The sequence below is a fragment of the Rhinolophus sinicus genome, chromosome 11 (genome assembly GCF_057876585.1).
Source record: "Rhinolophus sinicus isolate RSI-liver-muscle chromosome 11, RSI-T2T, whole genome shotgun sequence".
Taxonomy (NCBI): Eukaryota; Metazoa; Chordata; class Mammalia; order Chiroptera; family Rhinolophidae; genus Rhinolophus; species Rhinolophus sinicus.
In genome coordinates, this window is record NC_142511.1 from 8,367,866 (window position 1) to 8,391,478 (window position 23,613).

At 44.9% G+C, this 23,613-nt stretch overlaps 1 protein-coding gene across 1 annotated transcript in view; it reads left to right on the forward strand.

Moving 5' to 3' along the window:
* BRINP2 (BMP/retinoic acid inducible neural specific 2) overlaps positions 1-23,613 on the forward strand; it is a 90,135-nt gene that overhangs the window by 63,263 nt on the left and 3,259 nt on the right. The window contains exons 3-7 of the mRNA XM_019728423.3: positions 5,513-5,703; positions 6,778-6,986; positions 17,682-17,787; positions 20,333-20,569; positions 23,042-23,264. Coding sequence (XP_019583982.3) covers positions 5,513-5,703; positions 6,778-6,986; positions 17,682-17,787; positions 20,333-20,569; positions 23,042-23,264 — 966 coding nt within the window. The remainder of the gene's footprint in view (positions 1-5,512; positions 5,704-6,777; positions 6,987-17,681; positions 17,788-20,332; positions 20,570-23,041; positions 23,265-23,613) is intronic.

Genomic DNA, 23,613 nt, shown 5'->3' on the forward strand with positions numbered 1-23,613 from the left:
CCCCGGCAATCTAAATGAAAGGATAAGAACTCTTTATTAGTTAATAAAGTTTAGGTGTGGCCTACATCAAAACAGGAAGGTTGGATTTGGTGTCAGATTATTAAAAAGTCGTTGCCAAGACCAATGTCAAGGAGCTTATCACCTATGTTTTCTTCCATATGTTTTATGGTTTGGGGGGTCTTAAATTCAAGTCTTTAATCTATTTTGAGTTGATTTTTGTGTGTGGTGTAAGATAGGGATCCAGTTTAATTCTTTTGCAGGAGGCTGTCCAGTTTTCCATTACTATTTATCAAAGAGACTATCCTTTCCCCATTGTATATTTTTGGTTCATTTGTCAAGAATTAATTGACCGTATTTGTATAGGTTTATTTCTGGGCTATTTTGTTCCATTGATCTGTGTTTTTGTTGTTGTTGTTTGTTTGGCTGTTGCTAATACCATACTGGTTTGATTTTTATAGCTTTGTAATGTAGTTTAAAATCAGTAAGTGTGGCGCCTCCAGCCTTTTTCTTCTTCCTGAAGATTGCTTTGGCTATTTGTGTCTTTTGTGGGTCCATAAAAATTTTAAGACTATTTTTTCTATTTTGTGAAAAAATGCCATTGGAATTTTATAGGGATTGAAATGAATCTGTAGCTTGATTTGGGTAGTATAGACTTGTTAACAATATTAATTCTTCCAATTCATGAACATGAAATATATTTCCACAAATATTTATTTGTGTGTTTTTGCATTTCTTCCATCAATGTTTTTAGTGTACATATTCTTCACCTCCTTGGTTAAATTTATTTCTTGGGGTTATTTTATTCTTTTTTGATGCCATTTTAAACGGGATCTCTCCTTAATGTCTCTTTCTGATATTTTGTTAGTAGCTTGTACAACCACAACTGATTTTTGTACATTGATTTTGTTTCCTGCAACTTTACTGAACTTGTTTATTAGTTCTAATAGTTTTTTGTTTGTTTGTTTTTTGTGAAGTCTTTAGGATTTTCTACATACTCATATAATACCATGTCACCTACAAATTGAGACAATTTTACTTCTTTCTTTTCTATTTATATGTTGTTGTTTTTTTATTTGTTTTGCCTAATTGTTCTGGCTAGGACTTCTAGTACTATATTGAATACAAGTGATCTTAGAGGAAAAGCTTTCAGCTTTTCATCATTGAGTATGACGCTCACTGTGAGCTTGTCATAAATGGCCTTTATTATGTTGAGTTATGTTCCCTCTATACCCACTTTGTTGAGAGTTTTTATCACAAATAGACATTGAGTTTTGTCAAATGCTTTTTCTGCATCTGCCTAGATGATCATATGATTTTTATTCTTAGTTTTCTTAATGTGGTGTATCACATTATTTGATTTGTGGATGTTACACCATCTCTTCATGATCAAGTAGGACTTATTCCAGGAATGAAGCGAGGGTGTAACATCCACAAATCAAATAATGTGATTCACCACATTAAGAAAACTAAGAATAAAAATCAGATACCATGATCAAGTGGGATTTATTCCAAGAGTGGTGTATGATCATTTTACTGTGAACTCTGTTAATCTTTTGTTCAGAATTTTTGCATCTGTGTTCATCAGGGATATTGGCCCGTAATTTTCTTTTCTTATAGTGTGCCTGTCTGCTTTGGTATGAAGAGTAATGCTGGCCCCGTAAAATGAGTTTGGAAGTTTTCCTTCCTCTTCTATTTTGTGGAAGAGTTTAAGAAAGATTTGCATTAATTCTTCTTTAAATGTTTGGTAGAATTCATCAGGGAAGCTGTCTAGTCCTGGACTGTGTTTGTTGGGAGGCTTTTAATTACTGATTCAGTCTCCTTATACTAGTACTTGGTCTGTTCAGATTTTCTATTTCTTCATAATTCAGTCTTGGTAGGTTATATCTTTCTAGGAATTTGTCCACTTCTTTTAACTTATCCAATTTATTGGTGTATAATTGTTCATAGTAGTCTCTTTTGATCACTTGTATTTGTGCAATATCAGTTATTATGTCTACTCTTTCATTTCTAGTTTTATTTATTTGAGTTCTTTTTCCTTTTTTTCTTGGTTAGTCCGGTTGATGATTTGTCTATCTTTTTTTATCTTTAAAAAGAAAAAAAAAACAGCTCCTAGTTTCATTGATCTCTTCTGTTATTTTTAAATATCTATGTCTTTCATTTCCACTCTGATCTTTATTACTTCCTTCCTTCTACTAAATTTGGGCTTGGTTTGTTTTCCTTGTCTAGTTCCTTAAGTTGTAAAGTTAGGTTGTTTATTTAAAATCTTTATTTTTTTAATAGAGGCATTTATTGCTATAATCTTTCCTCTTAGAACTGCTTTTGCTGCATCCCATAAGTTTTAGTATTTTTGTTTTCATTTTTCATTTGTCTTACGATTTCTTTTTTACATTTCTTTGACCCACTGATTATTCAGGAACATGCTGGTTAATTTCCATATGTTTATAAATTTTCCAGGTTTCTTTTAATTAACTTCTAATTTAATAGGATTGTGCTCAGAAAAGATGCATGGTAACATTTCAGTCTTTTTCAATTTATTAAAATTTGTTTTGTGGCTTAATATACAATCTATCCTGGGGAATTCTTCATGTGCACTTGAGAAGAATGTGTATTTTACTGCTGTTGGATGGAATGTTCCAAAAGTATCTGTTAAGTCCATCTAGTCTAACATGGAATCTAAGTCCAATGTTTCTTTGATAATTTTCTGTCTGGATGGTTTATCCATTGTTGAAAGTAGGGTATTTATTATTGTATAGCCATATAGTTCTCCCCTCAGATCTGTTAATATGTGCTTTATATATTTAGGTGCTCCTATGTTGGGTGCATAAATATTTACAAATGTTATATCTTCTTGATAAATTGATCTTTTTATAATTATATAATGACCTCATTTGTCTCTTCTTATAGTCTTTGGCTTAAAATCTATTTTGCCTGGTATAAGTATAGTCACACCAGCTTTCTTTCAGTTTCTATTTGTATGGAATAACTTTTTCTATTCCTTCACTTTCAGTATATGTGTCCTTAAAGCTGAAGTTGGGTCTTTTTACAAAAAAGAAAAAAGAAAAAGAAAATCTATTAAGTTTTTATTGCCTATCTAGCCAGTTAGAAAGGAGATCAAGCAACTGTTGTTTACATGGCAGTGGGATTTGGGATAGAAAACACTTTTGACAAATACCCGGTACTTTAATTAAAGTTTAGCATATCCTGCACAAAGTACATAAATGATAATGTATTATTATGAACTTGCCTACTTAGATAAATAAAGCCACACAGCAGGAATTTTAAAAGGCTTTGTTGGAATCATGAATTATTAGTTATCCTTTTTGTTTGTTTGTTTGTTTCCATGGTAATGTTTGGGATGTGCCCCTCCTCTCTGGAGTTAGACGGTGGGGATTCTATAGCCTCAAATTAGGCATGGGTATTTATGTATTTTGAATTATTTTATTCTTCTGCAGCCTTATCATTTGTACTTCATGGATTTTTTTGGCGCGGGAGGAGGAGGTTAGACCAAGGCTTAGTATGGTCATGAAAATAAGAGTCAGGATGGGTGCGAAGACTGAAAGAGTTTACATTTTGTTGTTTCCTAAGGCAGTGGAACTGGTCTTTACTAGTATAATATAAGAAGCCATGGAAAACTTCTTTCTTACTCATTGATACGATCCTTTAAATTTCATCCAAGGACAAACATTCCCCTTACAAAATGTGTCCCCTTTAAAACACAAACATTTCAGGGAGGAGAAAGGCATGAAGATTAAAATTCTAGAAGGAACTGGAAAGGGACTTTGCCATGTTCTAGAATAGGGCTTTTCAAAACGTGGGTCCTCTTAGTTCCTTTCAGGATGTCCATGTTGACATTTGTATTAAAGATGCAAAAGCAATGGGCAATAAAATGCTGCCATCTTTGTTTGAATAAAGGCAGTCTTACCAAATAACACTAGTAGCCATAATTTCTTCATCATTATATAGTTGCACCTACATACACACACATACATACATACACACACACACACACTAGCTTTATGTAAGAATATCCTTGAAACAGTAAATTGTATTAATTTCATTGGATCTTAACCCTTGAGTATATGTTGTTGTTGTTGTTTTTAATATTATGTGATAAAGTGGGAAGTACACATAAAGCAGGTCTGAGGCTACTAAAGAATGGTTATTTTCTGAGGGAAAAATACTTTTGTGATTGAGTTGTGAGCTGAGCTAGCCACTTTTTTTCATGGAACTAATCTTTCCTTGAACAACCAACAGACAAACTATGGTTATTCAGACTTTCGTGTTTGGCAGACATTTTATCAAAAGGGAAAAATAATGAAGCGCGCCTGCCTATTCAATGAAAACAACTGACAATATTGTTACCACTGATAAAAATTTAAGCTTTCAAACAAAAATTAGAATTTGGGAAAACTCATACTAGTTATCATGAGCTTGACAGCTTTCCAATATTTAAAGACTTTTCTGATGAGATTGGTGGTGCTATTAATGAATATGACATTGTGATATTATATACAGGAAAGTGTCAAAATGTGGAATATCTGAATAATTCAGTGATCACATATTTTCCAGATGACCAATGCATGATGTTACAAAATCATGATGGGTAAAAGATCTATTTAAAGTACAGTACAGAACGCTGGGTTTTAAAGTAACAGTGTATGAAAAGTTCATCAAATATGATTTCAGATGCTAGACTCTAACTAACCTTTAAGAAACTACATTTGTTGAGTTTAGTATGGCCCCAAAGAAGAATATCTACAATGATCATAACAGATTGAACGCAGAAGCACATACGAGAATGCAGCTCTCTCCTGCTAAACCAGATATTAAAGAGATTTGCAAAAATGGGAAGTGATGCCACTCTTCTTGGTAAATTTGTTTTGGTTCAGAACACACAGTTGATGTCATAAAAATATGTTATTTATGTTATATGCAATAGATACATTTAAATTTTCTCAGTTTTAATTTCTAAAATGGCAATTATCAATAGATATAAGCCACATAAATATGGAGGATTTAACCATTTTTAAGAGTGTGAAGGGTCCTGAGACCACAAAGTTTGAGAATTGTTGTTCTAGACCAACCTCCTGATTTTACAAGTGGGTAACTCAGGCCATGATAGGTGATGTGACACATCCACTGAGTGGCGACTGTTACTAGATCGTATCTCTGCAAACCGTGGTTCCAATGTTTTCATTGTTTGTTTGTTTAACCTTCTACACTATTACCAGGACTGCCTGAGCTGAGCAGCTCCTCTCCAGTGAGAAAGCTGGATGGGAGTGAGTTATGCTGGAGGTCAGCTGAGACAGGGCTTTCTCACAGCCTGGAAATGAGAGGCCAGGTGAGGGGCCAGAGGGCCTCTTTCAGGCAGCGGGCGCCTCCATCTGAAGAAATGTGGGCTGAGAGGTGATGAGCAGACACCAGTGGAGGAAGAACGTGACTTACTTCAGACTTTGTGCCTCTTGTTCCAAAATACAACAAGCTTTTCTTTACCCTTTGATTTTTCCTCCAGGGAGTTTGCACGTTGGAAAGTGAACAACTTGGCTCTGGAAAGGAAGGACTTCTTCAGTTTGCCATTGCCTCTTGCCCCAGAGTTTATCCGGAATATCCGCCTCCTGGGGAGGAGACCCAACCTGCAACAGGTTACTGAAAACCTGATCAAAAAGTACGGCACTCATTTCCTACTTTCTGCCACCCTTGGAGGTAAGCAACGTCGTGTTTCTATGAATCAGTGGCCAGAGCATGACAAATAGCTTTCCGACCCACTGAGTATAGCTCCATAGTCTTCTCGGGTCTTTTGTTATTGCCTGAGAAATGTTTTCTTGCTTGTGCTTTTGAGAACAGTATCGTGTCTTGACATCCAAATCCCTCCAACACATTGCTGTGTGCTTGTAGCATCCTTCCGAGGAGGGGGTGGAAGATAAGGAGCTTGGGGGACAGACAGACCCCTACTAAACACTCGCCAGTGGGGATGCTCCCACTTTTCTTTTGACTGAGCCACTTAGCCCCAAGGCTTCTCCACATCCCAGTATTTGCCTACAGTCGTCAACTCCATGGGCAAAGAAGTAAATGCCTGTGGAGTCCCTGTCTCCTGCTTCCCCTTTATAAAGACTGGTAACCAGACAAACCAATTCCAATGATACTGGGCTGGGTGGTGGCGAGGGTGGGGATGAGGATGGTGCAGCCATGGCTAAGACCCAGGGCAGAGTCAGAAGCTCTGAAGAGGTAGAGTTCTCTTTGCCCTGGGAAGGAGATAGCAGGATTTAGTACAACATTTAGCTCACTGTCTGATGGACGAAACAGGAGCTCTCCAAGGTACAGGCCAGCTGCCGGCATGTGGCAGGTGTTGAGTGTTTGATGGGGGTGGGGGAATGTTGAGCTTCAAAGTGTTTGCCCTTTCGGGAGGGAGCAGACATAGCCATGGCAACTACTCATAAACAACTTGAGAGGAAGAATTTAACTCCCCATGGAGGAAGACTGCCTGAGATAGGGATCAATGGAGGATGTTAAGTGGGTAAGCTAGATGGGAGAGGGACGACCTTTGGGAAGGCTTATGGAATTAAGGAATGGGAGGAGGCCTCTCAGGCAGTGACGCCTGTTGTTCTGTGGCAGTCTGATGGGATTGTTCCAAAGATGCTAAGTGATGGGGAAGTTGTCAGCAGGAGGGAGCAATGGGCTCCTTAGTTCCCTCTATCCTCGCCAAGAGTTTCATCTTCTTACTGGGAGGGGATTAGGGAGCAGAAAGCCTCACCAATGAACACACATTGTTCACTATAGGAGAAGAGTCCCTGACCATTTTTGTGGACAAGCGGAAACTGAGCCGAAAGACAGAGACAGCAGGAGGCGCCCCAATAGTCGGGGGCAGTGGGAACAGCTCTGCCGTGTCCCTGGAGACCCTGCATCAGCTGGCAGCCTCCTACTTCATCGACAGAGAGAGTACGCTGCGACGGCTGCACCATATCCAGATAGCCACAGGGGCCATCAAGGTAATGGCCTGAGAGGTTCTGGGAGAGGGGGGTGGGGGACAGGCAGCGAGAAACCAAGGAGGTGGCCAGAGTCTTCAACAGCTCCAAGTCGGCCAGGCCCCACTGACTGAGGTGGGAAGGCAGCTTTCCGACGAAAGCACAACCAGCCGAATACATGGTCCACGCCTTCATTCTACAGCAAATATTCATGTAGCATCCGTTTTAGGGCTGGCTCCAGCTGAGGGACTATGTGAGAGGTGGACAAGGTCCCTACTTTCCAGAGGTGACATTTTAGTGGAGGATGAACATTATAAACAAGTAAATATCAACAAAGTAACTTCGGATAATGATATAAGGGAAAGGCAGTCATAAGGAACAGATTTCCTGGGGTGAAAGAAGGAGGATGCTAATAGCCATATTGGTCGGGGGGGAGGGGGCACTTTGGGTTTTGACTTTTGAGGCTGAGTTCTGAACGAAAAAAAGCCAACTTTGTGTGTAAAGTGGTCAGGCAGAGCGCATAGCAAGTGCTAAGGCCCTGAGGTAGGAAGCAGCTTGGTGCCTCGGGGGAATACAGAGAAGATTGCTGGCACTACAGAGAGGTGCATGAGAAAGGCGCTGGTACAAGATGAGGTTCAGAAATATGCCGGAGCCAGATTGCGTGGCCATGATAAAGACTGTTAAAGCAATCTAAGTGCAGTGGAACACAACCACAGAGATTTGCGCCGAGGAGTGATAGGGTCTCTTTTGTTCATAAAAGATCAGTATTACTGTAACTTTAATAACTACAACCTCCATCCCAACTTCTCTCCTTACATCTGGGTTTCTAGGAAAATTCATATTGTTTTAGGAAAGCGACGACTAGTAAAAATACTTGAGCAGGCTGGAGTTCTAAAATTCTCAATATATAGTGAAGGTGGTAAGTAGAGGTCAATGTCGTCTTACATCCTGCTTTCGTCCCACCCAAAATTCACAAGGAAGCTCTGTTCATTCAATCATTAGTCAATAAATATTTATCGAACACCCGTTATGTGTCAGGCATTGTCCTGGGGACTGAGAATCCAAGTGTGAACGAAACATATGAAGTCCCTGACCTCAAAAAGCGTAAATTCTAGTGGTGGAGACGTAATTAAATAAACATGTGATGTCAGGTGGGATTCATGGTATGAAGAAATGAAGCCAGGGAGAAGGACAGAGAGTGATGGAGACACGGTACTTTAGCAAAGACCTGTCTGAAGGAATGTCATTTAAGCGGAGATCTGAGTGAAGTGACGGAGTGAGCACGTAGGTATTTGAAGGAGAGCATTCTAGACAGAGGGAAGAGAAAAGGCAATTGGCTAAAGTGGAAGTGTGCTTGGCATGATCCAGGAACACCATGGAGTATAGCTGGAGTGCAGTCAGAAGAGGGGCAAAGTGGGAGTTGAGGCTACACAGCGTACAGGGGCCAGAGCATAAAGGTTTCAGTGACTATGGCAGTGGTCAAGGTGGAAAACAATGGTGGCTTTCTCAGGCAAAGCTGGCTGTAGAGGTAGTGAGAAGTTGGCAGGTTCAGAATATAATTTGATGACAGAGCCTACAGGATTCGCTAATGAGTTGGAAGAAAGGAGTCAAGATTAACAGCCAGATTTTTGGCCTGAGCAACCGGATGAACGATGACTCCGTTTACAACTAAGAAGGATAACACTGGGAGGAGGTGCAGATCTGAAAGGAGTAAATCAAGAGTTTGGTTTTCGACACATTGAACTTGACATTTCTATTAGCCATCCAAGTAGAGACATCTCACAGGCAGTTGGATATAAACACCAGGATCTCAAGAGAAAGGTCATGATTGGAGATACACATTTGGCATACAAGTATTGACACATGCGTAGTCGGTATTTAAAACTATGGGAAAGGATGAGATGAGGTCACTCGAACATGGCTGGTAAAGTGGCCCTCGGGCTGAGCTGTGAAGTACGTCAATATTCAGACGCAAAGAAGAGGAGGAGGATCTTACAAAGGTGGCTGAGACAGAGCATAAAGGTCTGAAGAGAACCAAATTCAGATCACAAAGCCATGTGAAGAAAGTGTCACAAAGGAGCAGGCAATTGTACTAAATGCTGTTGAGCCGTTAGATTGAGAATTGACCTTGAATTTGGCAACATGAGGTAACTAGTAACCCAGACAGAATAGTTTCAGTAGTATGAAGGATACAAAAGGCTGAGTGGAGAGGGTTCAAGAGAGAGAGCAAAGGGAGGGCTCAGAAACGCTTTAGCATTTTGCTGTAAAGGCAAACAGGAAAATGGGCGATAGCTGGAGAGTGATGTAGGGTGAAGGGAGGTTGTGTTTTTGTTTCTCAGATGAGACGTATTCCAGAATGTTGGCATGTTCATTGACATGATTCAGGAGAATGGAGAAAGTGATGGTGCAGGAGAGACAGGAGATAACGGCAGAAGCAACTGAGTGGATGAGAGAAGCAATGTCACCATGCACGGTGGAGGGCTAGGTCTTACACAGAAGCAGAAACACTGTGCCCTTTGTACAGGAGACAGTGTGCAGTACATAAGGACTAAAGCCATGGGATGGTAGACAGATGTGGGGGGTGCAGGGGTTATGTTCTGATTGACTAGTTCCTCCATGAAATAAGAAGCAAAGCTCTTAGCTCAAAGGAAGAGGGCTTGTTGAGAAAAAGCACATATGAAATGGTCTTTTCAGAAAGTAGGAGTTAGGCACATCAGGTGACCAGATAAACATGGTGGGTTGTTGGGCAGCACTGAGTGCCCCTGTGAGACTCATGGCCGTAACTGTAACATGAGATCAGTCAGCAGAGTTGTGAGTTTATCCTCTACATTCAGCATGTCGTGTTCAGCCAGGCATGGAATAGATGAAGAGTTGGATTTAACCAAGGTGTGTGTGTGTGTGTGTGTGTGTGTGTGTGTGTGTGTGTGAGTGTGTGTGTGTGTGTGTGTGTGTGTGTACACAAGATGAAAGAAAAAAGAGGCCAGGGAGCTGAGAGTATATAGAAAGGAATGATTACAGTGATGGACCAAGGGATTTGAGAGCATTAAGAAAAAATAGAAAGTGAAAAGTCAGTCAGGTCAAAAGATTGGAAGTCTAAGAAGTTTTGTTCTTTTTTTTTATTTGCTTTACAATTACTGTTGACATTAAGTAGGGTTGCTGACTTTTTAGAGGGAAGAGACTAGAGGCGGTAGAAGTGTGTGATTTGTCATATTGAGATTCTATAATAGAAGGAGTGTAGCGACCAAACGAGTCAGGTGCTGGGGCATGGCCGTGGGTGTGGGTGGTGAACACAGGCTTGGAAGACAAGGTGAGGAGGTGAGGTGAGGAGGCCAGGGACCTGGGAGGCCAGGGGATTAAAGGATCACCTACCTGGATGCTGAGGGCAACAGGAACGCACAGCCCTGGAGGTGGTGAGAAAGGTGGTGGGAAGCTATTGAACCTCCTCAATGAGTGAGGGGAAGTAACAGAAAAAATAGACTGCAACCAGGAGGAGGGATGGGTGACAGAGTCCCGATGGTTCTGGCTTCAAAGGAGCCAGAGACGGTTTCAAGATGGAGGAGAAATCATGTCAGAATGTCACATGGCAGATCCATGTCACCTCCACACCCAGGAGTGTGAGGCGTGGGGAAGCAGACAGCCACCACCACAGGAGACTGCCCGGAAACCATGCCTTGGGTCTGCTAGGCCAGGGATGGTGCAGAAAGATGAAGAGGGCGCATGAGCAGAGGTTGAGGAGGTAGGAGACCTTCCCGAGGACCGGTGATGAGACTCAGAGAGCACGATGGAAGTTAACAGAAGGAAAGGCGTCAGATTAGGAACGGACAGTGTCTGGAGTGAGAGTCTGAGACAATGACCAAAGTTGACAGAGATTTACAGTACATTTGGGAGGCCGGTACCTTAGGCAGCTTAAAATCATGAAATAGAACTGTTAGTAGCGTGGACTGTGTTTTACCAAGAAGACAGAACTCTGGGGAGCCCTTCTCCCCCTTCAGTCTTGTAGTGGGCTGTGTTAAAGTTGGAAAAGAAATGGTCTTGTCTCGAAATGCAAGGTAGGCTTGGGTCAGCAACTCAAAAATTCCACTCATGTTCCTTCTCATCCTCTGACCTGACCAAGTTTTCACTTTCTATCACCCCTCCTGGCCTCATTTCCCTCTTTACCACGGATGCCTTCATCCATCACTAGAATTATTCCCTTACGTGTCTTCAATGTGCCCTTGCCTGCTCTTCACGCCCACTACCATTCCTATAATTCAGGACTTTTCAACTCCTACCTGATCTTCTCGTATTATCTTTAAACTAGTCTTCCTGCCTCCATTCTCAGCTCTTCTCCCTCTGTGTGCTGCTGGCATGAGTGTAAATCATCATATCATATCATCTCCCTGCTTAAATTCCTTCAATGGCTCCTAACGGCATATGGAACAGAGCCCAAGCCACTGTACCCCAGCCAGGGTGGCAGAGTGACCAGAGGCTCAAATCCAAGAGTCTGAGCTCTGCTACTGCTCACGGCAGGGCTGTGACAAGTTACCAAGCTTCTCTGAACCTCAGTATGCTCTTCCGAAAAATGTTGATTAGAATAATTGAAGGACTTCTGTGAAAATCCAAAAAAGGAAATATATGGAAACATCAGCTACAGGACAGTTGGAGATTGAAAAGGGATAATTCCTCTTCTTCTTAAGAAAACTGTAAGGCCAGTGAAGATCTACTCTTGCTGTCTTTTTAGTTTTATCTCTAAACAATCCTTTTACACACTTCCAGACCCATTTTCCCCCTCGACCCTTCACTTACCATTTATATTACACAACCCAGGCCTGTCTAACTACCTAGCCGTTATTCAAATATACCGTGCTCTTACGTCTCCCTTCCTTGACACCTGCTGTCTGTTTTGTTTCCAATGCTAGTTTTTCACCTGAGTGACTCTTCCTCACCTTTCTTTGCTCAGCTCAAAAAGGTAACTTTTACAAAGCCTTTCCTGACTCCCAAGTTAGTTAAATGCCCCTCTTCCATGTTTCAAGCCCATATCTCTTTTATAGGGCTTATCAGTTGAACTATAAGTACTAGCTAACACGATGACCTCTGAGATCCTGTGGGAGGGACTGGGTCGTATTCATCTTTGGCTCCCAATAAGAGGACAGAGCGTGCCACACTGTGGGTAACGAATAAAGGTTTGTTGAGTGAATTCATGAGTGAATGAATGAAGTCACTGACCTCATTTTCCACCTGAGTTAGGCTCTTCTCAATGTGTGTGCATTGAAATATAAGCACATTTAGTTGGAAGAAACAAATCTACTCAAGATAGCCTGAGTATAAAGATGGTTTACTAAGAGGACTTAGGTGAAGAATATTACAGATCTGCAAGGATAAGACACTAAATCCTATCCAGACACAGGGGACTTACAAAAAAACAGTAATGCTCCCAGATTGCTCTCTGTGTTTCTTGTTACAACACATGTCTCTGCTTTTTCATTTCCCCTGCTTCATCTACCTGCATCTCTTGTCCCAGTTCTTACCTCTGTTTATTCCAGCCTTTTCTGTATATCAATGACTTCCGCTTACACGTAGCTTTGCCTTGCTCATGACCAACCTCTGCCCTGACTGAACATTATATTTCTGTTTTCTCTCTCAGCCAATGCCATCAGGGCAGGCACCACTCTCTTGTTCAATCCTCAGTTCCTGGTGCTTGATAATTATTTATTCTGCATCTTGTACGTGTCCCACAATCACCCTTTGGAACTTAAAATTCAGAGTCCACCCTAGTCCCATACAAAGAGCAGGGGCTGCATATTCTCAACCATGGCTTACTGGAACCCCTGTTATGTAAAGTCTGTGGGTCATGGAGTGAGAGATGGGCCGGTACCCTAAGCCACACCTATTCTAGTGCCTGTGGATGCACTTTTTCAGAACTAGCGCCACCGTGCGTCTCCTCAAAAGAGCGACCACCATCCTTGGAGGCACCTTTCGGAATCCCTCCAAGCACACCTGGAACGTGAGGTGACTATTCAGTTCCCACTGGGCTGAGTGACCTGGAGTTTCCTGTTGAGGAGCACAATGCCGGTCACCCAGAGAAGCATGAGAAAACCAGCAGCATTTCGTGTTTTCTCTCACCTCCACTCCTCCAAGTCTTCATCTGTATATAACTTACTGAGGTCTAGAGTCCTGCGTGAGCTGCCCAAGGACACACCTCGCCACTAAGGAGCCAAGTCAGAGCTGGCATCCCATCCCCTGGCTCTGCTCACTTGATGGCGTCGGCCTGCCCATTCCGTCCTGACAGGGAACGTGCTCCCCCAGAGACCATCTCTGCTCTGCACACTTAGCCTTTACAGGTGTGCCCAGCCAGGGCCAACAGGCTGCAGGACATCCTTTCCAGCTAACACTCTTGCCGGTGCTGGAGCACCTACCACCAACTTCCCGCACTGACATACCTTCGCGGTACTTGAGCTGGTTTCCAGCACTGTCCTTACCTGGGTGGAAGCGAGTCGGGTGAGGGACTCCGCAGATCTGCTCAGCTTTGCTGAAGGAAAAACCCTCCGCATGTCAGCCTGTTCCTTATTTCCCTAAGCAGGTGCGTTCTTACATTTTACCCTTTGTTAGCAACTTTTTTTTCACTAATCCAGAGAAAGAGGCCCCCTGCCCCCTTTTGTTTATCCAACATATTCCTCTGAGAGCCCATCTGTGGCAAGGTTTGCCCTGATCAGCGCCCACCTCTCGATTTGTCACATTACACCGCAGCCATTTGCATGCCCATCTCTGCCTCCTCACGCCCATCACAGCAGGAGGGCTTAGAGTAGTAGGGCCTTGGCAGCATGCATGCAATTTGGGGCCAGTGTCTGGCACACGGCGAGACACTCAATAAAATGCTTGATAGGTGAAGACAGGCTACATGGTTTAGTGAGAAACAAACTTACTCAAGTGAGAAGATCTGGGATTGGGTTTCAGCCGTGATGCTTGCTATTTCTGTGACCTTGACAAGTCATTGAACTCGTTAACATGGAGTTGCCAACTATTTGGCTTACCTGTACCCAGGGCTTACATTCAGCGGATATGGCTACAGTTATTAAAACATTAAAACACTTCCGTATCAGCTGGTAAACAGTCTTTACCCGAACCACCCATGTGCCACCCTAACCGACTTATCCTTCCCCTGGAACTCCCAACCCCTCTTGACAATAACCAAAGGGCTACTGCACCTTGGGAAGCTTCCAGAACCCTGCTTTGGCACCTTTTCTAATTAGTGAGCACACTCCTGTCCTGTCGATAAATATTGTGAACATCACCCCTGACTTGGCCACAGGATTGGGGTGCCACCAAAAGGTATAGTTCACATGAAAACACTTTGCAAACTGTAAAGGGCTGGTTCCCTATCCATCCTGTCCATCATTCCCGGGAAGGGCTCAGAGCCATAAAGGGAGAAGGGGCCTGGTCCCTAGTTGTAGCACACCCTCTATGGAACCGAAGGCTGAGGAAGAACTTGGTGGGGAGGGCATGAGATGCTTCTGAGAGGACGGAAAAGGGCCCTCACAAAAGTTCACGTGGATCCCCGGAAGGCAAGGGGAGTGCTTCTCACAGAGCATCCGTAAAATGACCTGTGGGAATTCCTCACCGCAGCAGTTTGGGATTCAATTTGCAGCGCATTTAAGCACACACACACCATCAGCCCTGCTTTCCAGCCACGGCCCTATCGCTCACGATTAGAAGCCCATTGTACTTGCCCTGAGCTTCGCAGGGGTGCCCCTAGGTAGGTAGGATGGTAAGACGTAGGACATGAGCAGCGGGGGAAGTGAAGTGCAGGGGGAGGGGAGCAGGCTCGCTGGAATGAGGGTTCGCATGATCTGGTATTTATGGAAAATTGGATGTGCTAATGAACCTGAGATCCATCAGGGCTTTCTGATGGCAGGCTGGTCTCTGTCAACAGACCAATTAGCACACAATTATTTTCCCTTTCTGAAAGCTTATCGGAGAGGCGCTTTGAACGTGTGTGCCTGAGTGAACTGCACTTTCCATTACCTCTATGAGCCCTTTATAATCTGCCGGAGCTGTCTGCCTCTTCTACAGAGGAGAGCACAGGGATCTCCGGACCAACCCTGCAGAGACTCGGACTTTCCTCACGTGCAGGGGAGGGGCCCTTGGGCCATCCTGCTTAGCAAGTCTGCGCTCAGGCAGTATCTGCAAGCAGACCCTCTTCAGCTCCCTCTCTCCTCCCAGCTCCCTACTTGTTACTTGTCAAGGGAGGACAGAGGTGGCACAGAGCAGAACAAACACAATGGCTGGGATCTAGTGAAACCACAGTGGGCTTCCCTCACTTGTGGAGAGCTGGCCTGGAGCCTTCTCTCTAACAGGAAATGAACGTGGGCACCATGGGTTTTGTGTCGTCCGCATGTCTATCCTTGTGCGACGATTAATAAAGTGAAGCCATGCACACTCTTTCAATGATTTACCTAACTGTCCTCTTGTGGAGCTGACCCTTGGAAACAGCAAAGTGAAGGTCAGAGGAGAGTATCAGAGGCAGCCCCAGAGTGCTAACACGGTGTGTGCATGTGTGTGGGGGGAGGGGTGGCTGTGGGAAAGGAGATGGATTGGCAGGAGGGAGAGTCAAAGGACAGGAAGTGGGTGTTCTGTTGACCTCTTTGGGAGTCGTCCTGTTCTCACATAAGGTGTGCAGCTCCCTCCCTGCCTGGACCTGATGCTGCTGAGTGACTGACTCAGGTGAGTGCATAGAAAATCTGTACAGAACCCCGACAGCGCGCTGGCCAGCTTACCTGGGGCTGGGGGCCAGGCAAGCCTCCCAAATACCACCCCTACCATCCCCCTCTGCCCTTCAGCCCACCCATTCCAACAGGGGCAGGCTTTTCCAGAACAAGTGAGCTAGTCCTTAGCCACGGCTCTTATAGGGCTTTCTAGACCATCCAGGTAGAGAAGACCGGCCCTGGCATGGTCTTGGTCCAATTCTTCACTTAGGCCGTCTTGCTGATTCTCATGTACTATGTCTATCGTTGGCCATTGGTCTTTGTCTGCAGTTACTTTTTTTCTCCCAGTTCTCTCCCCCATCCCACCCACCCCCCTACTTATCCTTCAAAGCCAATTTATAGCATACCTCCTCCATGAAGCCTTCTGTGACTACTTTAAGTTACAAGGATCTCTCCCATTTCTATCCCCACTGCATTCTAAGCCAGTGTCACACCATCTCTTACTTGATAACTCTGTTCCATGTGTACTTTTTAAGCCCGAGTATACTGAATTCCCTGTAAGGATGTCACTCAGCCTTTGGTACTCACCATGGGAGCTAGCAGGATGCCAGACCCTTGCATACAATATACACTTTTACACCCATGTGTTTGAGGTCACACTGCGCCTTCTTTTTTTCTGAATACCTATCCCTTCCTTCTCTTCCTGTTCACTTCCTACTTATAGTTAAGGACTAACTCAGTTGGTATCTTCTCTGCTACTCCGTCCCCACTTTCCCTTGGTTTAGAGCTGGGCCTTCCTCCGAGCTCATGACACGTGGCTTCTGCTTGACTTGGATGTGTGTATGTACCTGTCTCCCCTACAGGTTGTACTCTCCTGGGGGACACAGTATATAACGTGTATGTCTTTGTACTCGCCCCTCCACCCCCCAAAGCCTGAAACCTACTACTCATACATTCTCCAATTTATTGAGTACCTACTATGTGCCAGACACTGTTCATGGCTGTTGAGCCCCATTAATGCGAGCTTATTTCTCTGGAGCCTTCGGTGTGTAGGGGACCAGACATGAATGAAACACTCGCAGGAAAGGATGGAAAATTGCAGCCCCTATGCCTGCTGCTGAGCAGAGATGTCTGGAGCTGGGGGAGGAGGTCGGAGGGATCAGGGTGGGTTTCCTTAGAGAATTTGGGGAAAAGCACTCCATGCATGTTTGATTAATTGTATGGAATTGAAGCAGTGACTGCTCAATAAATACTCGTTGATTGGTTGATTGATTGTTGGCAAAGCCTTCGGAGATCTGCAGAAGTAAGGGCCTTAGGCCCCCATCATTCTTATTACATAATTATTTCAGTGCATGTAAAGCTCCCCATTTTTCATCTTATACTTTAAACATCAGGGAACAAACTGATAGGCCAACTTTATAATATTTTAAAATGACTCCATGGTGTTTGGGAATATTACATGCCTGTAAGAGTTTATGTATATTTAATATACTTATTAAAATATGCAGTAAGCCCATGGCTGATTTTCTCTAAGGACTTCTCAGTGCCGAGGTGGGACGTAAATGTTTAATACTAATAATAATACCCATAACTCATATTTCTCTAGTGCTTTTCATCTTTGGGAGCCCCAAAGCCTGTAAGCAGCATGTCAAGTGACTGCAGCTGGGCCTAGCAGCCGGCTGACAGCGTCCACATCTGGCCTCCTGTCTTCCTCTGGGGGCGGAGAAGGAGGGGGCTCCAGCTGAAAGGTCCAGCTCCCTCTGCCTACATTGGATTTTCTCCTGCCAGACACAAATTCCTTTGGGCTCCCTCTGAAAAGCTCCCACTATGTACAGCTGCTGCTGCCAGCCATACACCACTGATAGGCACGGTCTTACAACAAGAAAGCAATGTGGCTTCACGCTCTTGGGGTGGGGGAACACATGCCATTCCTTTGGCCAGTCAAGGACAGACTGAGATGGAATGACTGGAGAAGGGACGTGCCAAGGGGAAGTCTCCCCTCATTACCTACATCCACACTCTGCCCTTCCCTCTCTAGGTCACGGAGACCAGGACTGGCCCTCTGGGCTGCAGCAACTACGACAACCTGGACTCGGTGAGCTCTGTCCTGGTACAGAGTCCGGAGAACAGAGTGCAGTTACTCGGTACGTTGCGCAGTGATGGTTTTCCCACCGGGTGGGAAACTCGGATCACCAAAGAGCAGGAAGTCCTTCCTGCCTGGCCCATTTGTTCCGCCCTTCTTAAGACAACAAGTACCAAGAGTTCTGGGACTTGCATGTAACAACTGTCCATCCTTCTTTGGAGAAAAGTTTTGACATGGTTTGCCCTACACCTAAGACCCGTTGCTCACACCACTCACCATCCAAATCCACCCCCGTCACAGTCCTTCCAAGAACTCTGTCCCGATCCTACAGCAACAGCACATCCATCCTTATAAGCCTTGACCTAGTTCCGTGACCCACTTTGTTGTCCAAAGAAACCTCTGCTTTATCCTCAGGACACACTGGGAACAGCTGGCCTTTGCAGAATGGTTATGGGGCCACCATCTCTTAGCTCAACTAAGAACTATACAAACTGTGGGACCAATGGTTACCCTAAGAGCAGTCCCTGCTTTCCGTCATTAGTCTACAATCTTCCATGGGTGATCAAAGCCAAGACAAGAGTTTGAGAAGAATGGGATCCAACAGGAAACAGGAAAACAGGAAAGGAAAGGGAACTACACTAGGTCAGGAGGCTGGGAGATAGGGGTGGCACACAGGTCCTGCTCTCTGTCCCCAAGCATCCTAAGGACAGGGCTGTGCAAACTGATCCCAACCGAGCTTTTTGGCAGCGGGAAGAGTTCATTTTTCTTCAGGCCTAACTGAATTGGACTCTGCTTAAGATATTATTGTCTTGGTATTATAAAATCAATAGTTCTCACCCAGGATCTACGATTATAAATTCCAGGCAACCTGAGCCAGAGGTAACCCATAAATGCTTTAGGAATCAAGGAATAGAGAGTAAAGAGGAGCAAAAGACTCCCTTATTTAGAGGCACCTAATGCAGTTAGCATCCCTCTTCTCCTACATTCCTGGATGGGCTGGGTCTGCGTCTGGAAATTAGTGATGAGTGAAGTTCAGCATCTCTGGTGGTTCATTTGGAATAGTTTATGCCATTTAATTTTATAGCCCATCACTCATGCAGACATTGCTCCAGGCACTTATTTTATAGCAATGGGAAATGTGGTGGTGAGGAGGAGGGAGGTAACGGGGGAGGTGAAAGAACGGACTTGCAGAGGGGGTGGGCGTTGAAAGCAAGCCTGCGGACAGGGTGTGTGGGGAGGCCTGCCACTGAGGGCACAGCATCCAAGGGGGAGAATTCAGGAGCAGTGCAGAGTAGGAGGGAAACCCCAAACAAGAACATCAGCCATCCATGGCTGCTGCAATTCTCAGTTATAGGTTGAGGTCTGCGATACATACTTTGAGACTGGGATACATACTTTGGGCCTCTGATTTCCTGCCAAAGACAAGGTCAAGGGTGTACAAATAAAGAGCTGGCAGACATTTGAGGAAAGGGAAGCTCATCATATCCAGAAGCGACAGAAGGCCCCATGTCGCTCACTCTCCTGGCACAGGCTCTCAAAATGTCCCTACGAGGGGAGCCTCCTGCAGGTTTGACCTTGAACCTGTCAGCCTGTGTCCAAAGACTTGCCTGTCCTTCCTTCATCCCTTGAAATGCTTCCAACAGCCATCCCGTGTGGCTTGGAGGCAGTCAGGAGTGTATTCTGCTACTGATAAGCTAATATCCACTACAGATGGGTGGGAAACCGGAAGCTTTAGTGGATTATACGCAAGGTCAGAGGAAGCGAATGACAAGAGCTGAGGCCAGTCAGACCTCTCCAGGCCTGACTGATCTTGGGGTGTCTATCACTAGCCTACTTTCACATCTCCTCCAGAGTTAAATCATATGGAAATGAGGGAACCAGGTCTAGTTATATGCAGCGTGACTGGATGGGACAAGGGCAGGGGCTGTCATCAAGCCAACTTCACTAGTACTGTGACTTGGGCAGGTCACTGAGGTCACTGGGCTTGGATTTCCTCTCCTGCTAGAGCCTCAGCATAACCGAAAGGGCTACCTGAGATTGTATATGGAAAGCACACCAAGTACTTTCCATACACGCCACTACGTACCCATATACCTGCCTCTGCTCCCTCACCAGGACTGGGGTGGGAGGCCCAGGAAAATCAGCAATCAGTAACATCCTAGGATGCCTGCCGCTAATCTCAGTGAAGCTAGAAACAGGATGGCTATCAGAGGCAAAGCAAAAAGCCCATCAAGGCTTGATTCCTCCCCCATGAGAACTGTAAGCTCTTCTTTTATCTGAAACATCTTCCTGTTTCCATCCTGGAAATGCTGATGTGTAGCCAATAAGCCCGTGCATATGATATGCACGCTCTCAATTTGGCTGATCTAAGGGGTTCAACTAAGCCTTGGGCTTTGATGTTTCCATTTGCATTTTCAGATCCTCCCCCATCTGTCACTGGGGCAGCGGCAACTCTCTCTCCCAACCAGCTCAGCAGGATAAGGCCCTGGGGTGGCCACTCTTGGGCCGAGGATGCACAAGGCAGCAGAACCCCTGCTGGGCTGCTGCAGCCTTGGGTGAGGGAAACAGGCTCTGCCTGGTGATTCCCTGACAAGTCCTTTCCCTAGGCTTGCAGGTGCTGTTACCTGAGTACCTGCGGGAGCGCTTTGTGGCCGCGGCGCTCAGCTACATCACGTGCAGCTCTGAGGGGGAGCTCATCTGCAAGGAGAATGACTGCTGGTGCAAGTGCAGCTCCACCTTCCCAGAATGCAACTGTCCTGACACCGACATCCAGGCCATGGAGGACAGCCTGCTGCAGGTCCAGGACTCCTGGGCCACTCAAAACAGGCAATTTGAGGAGTCAGGTGAGCAGTCGCTTGTCCCAGAGGTCCTCCCTGGCAGTGGGAGGTGGCTGGGAGGTGCAGGGCAAGGTGATGGGGATCTCAGCTTGGGTCCTGGCTCAGCCTATTACGGCCTCTGTGACCTCATGTAGGTTCTCTCACCACTCCGAGTTGTTTCTTTTTGTTCTATATGCACATGGACATAATGCCTACCAAACAGCTAGGTTTTAAGGACTTAGTAAGCTAAGCTAAACATAACTGAGGGCATGGGCCTTGTCTGTCTTGTTTGCTATGGATTCCACAGCGCCTAGAACAGGGCCTGCACGTAAGATGCATGGTAAATACTTGCTGCATGGACAAAGTCCATAAATACTTCCAGGAGGCCCAGTACATGCTAAGTGGTGCTTGTTGGCGGTGTGTGTAACTGATGTGAATGTTACCTTGAGACCTAGATTTTGAGGACTTGGTTTTGCATCCTTGCTCTGTGCTAAGCTCTAAATGTTCGTGTCCCCCCACAATTCATATGTTGAAAATCAAATGCCCAAAGTGATGGTATTAGGAAGTGGAGCTTTTGGGAGTAATTAGGTCATGAGGGCAGAGCCCTCATGAGTGGGATTAGTGCCCTTATAAAGGGACTGCAGAGATGTCTCACCCCTTCTTTCCATCATGTGGGGGCACAGTGAGAAGGCAGCCCTGAGGGCTCTCGCTAGAACCTGACCATGCTGGAATGCTAATCTTGGAGGTCCAGCATCCAGAACTGTGAGAAATAAATTTCTGTTATTTATAAGCCACCCCGCCTGTGGTCTTTTGTTATAGCAGCCCAACAGACTCAGTCACCCTATTACTGATGAGCTCGATGGCCTCGGATTGGCCATGCAGCTTCTCAAGGCCTCAGTGTCCTCATGTGTTAAAGAGGGAAAGTGATAATGACAGCTGGAGAGAAGGGTTGTGTGGGATAGTTTAGATAAAATCAACGTTAAAAAGAACTGCACGTGGTATATTCATACATTTCAATACTAAATGAACGTTATGTGGAGCTATCTCAAAAAAAAATGTTGGATAAAACAAAGCGAGATGAAAAAGGTTATATATTGTAGACATATTTATATTTATATAATATTTACATATAATGCTATAATTTATTGAAACATAATATCTATTTAATACTATTTATATGATGTTTAAAAACATGCTAGACAATACTTAATATTTTTATGGATAAACACATTTATAGAAAACATTTAAAAAAATGTGATAATGATAAAGAAAACATCCAAGAGCGTGGTTACGACTAGATGGAGATGAAGGAACCGCTTGAGGTTTTCAAGTATATTTGCTTTGCCTTATTTCCTAAAACAAAATAAAATCTGAAGCCAATATGGCAAAATGCCAAATTGTAGGTGACGGGCACGTGGGTGCTTACCCTATTATACTTTTATATGCTTCCGAGCGTGTTTTATAAAGAGAACTATGCGCATGCTAGTTGTGAGTTTCATTACTGGAGGTGATTCTCCAGTCTTCTGGGGGACGCAGAAGCAGGTGCTTAGGAAATCAGAATGAGCCGTGGTGCCAGGCATTGTTATTTCAAGCCCTAGACAAGGCATTCAGTCTCTAAGGGAAACATCAGATTCCAGTGCTCCAATCCCAGCTGCCTTTGGCAACTGTGGGGATAGGCTTGGTAACTCTTAAGTGTGGGGGAAACGATGCTGGGATTTCACCACAATAAGTTGCTGCTAATGAGTCAGTCGGGACTCTCTGGACCATGTGCCATGTAAGACCAGAGCCATGGACAGAGACCTGAGCGTGCATTGTGAAAATGCGTCATGCCCAGAAGCTCTGAGAGGAGCTCAGACTTGCACCAGGAGCTGAGAACCACACAGCACGTTGCCACAGGAAAGAACGGGTATCTGACCAAGAGTGGAAGCTTGAAAGGGAGGAAGTGTATGCTAGAGTCAGAGCGAAGGATGGGGAGAGGGGAGGCTGGTCTCAGAGACCGAAGGGTTTGTAGGAAGACGTGCGAGCTGGGGCCTCCATCTTCTCTGTGTCCACATGGGCTGGCCTTGTGAACGGTCCTATGAACAAGCGTCTCACATTTTCCATAAGGGTGTGGGGGTGTTATTGAAGAAGACTGACCAGAGACAGCATTGGGAATGACTTACACAGAAGTATACAGGGGAACAGAGATGCGTCCCAAGGTCATTGGCAAAAGAAGGTCCCCTGGCCCCAGGGGTGGTGACAGAGATCTGTTTTGAAATTCAGAAGCATATTAAGGACAGGAAGGGTGGGAAAGAATCCTGAGTCATAGTTATGGTATGTTAATTACTTCTCAGTAAAGCTGTTGGAAACTAACGAAATAACTAACGGGCCTGGGAGAGGGGCTGTGAACCTCCTGTACACAGTGGCTCCCAAGGGCCGCTGGGGCTGGGGGGCATCCGCCTGCCCCTCCCGGGATCTGCGTGGCTGCCCCTCAGCTCAGCCCTGTGTCCTTGTCCTCAGAGGAATTCCAGGCCCTGCTGAAAAGGCTGCCTGAGGACAGGTTCCTGAACTCCACAGCCATCTCTCAGTTCTGGGCCTTGGACACTGGCCTCCAGCACCGCTACCAGCAATTGGGAGACAGCTTGAAAGTGCTATTCAAGAAGACCCATCGGATCGTCCGACGGCTCTTCAACCTCTGCAAGCGCTGCCATCGGCAGCCTCGCTTCCGCCTACCCAAGGAAAGGTGAGCACTCCAGATGCCAGAGCTTAGCACCTACCCCCAACAGCTGTGGCCAGACGACCCTCTGTCCGACACGGGACACCTGGGAGTGGAGACCCACACACAGCCTTTTAGAGGCTCCTGTTCTCTTGACCTGCTCACATGTCATTCTCAATTATGGGTTGTGTCTAAAGAGAGAGTGAAAAAAGAGAGGCTAATTTTACTTTCACAGAAATGATAGTAGGTTCAAACGTTAATTTAATAATACTTTAATGCTCAACTATTTCCATTTCAGTAAGTATTTTAGGAAAGAAAGGGGTAGAGTTAAAACTCATACACCAATTGCAGGGATGAGAAATACACACATGCATTG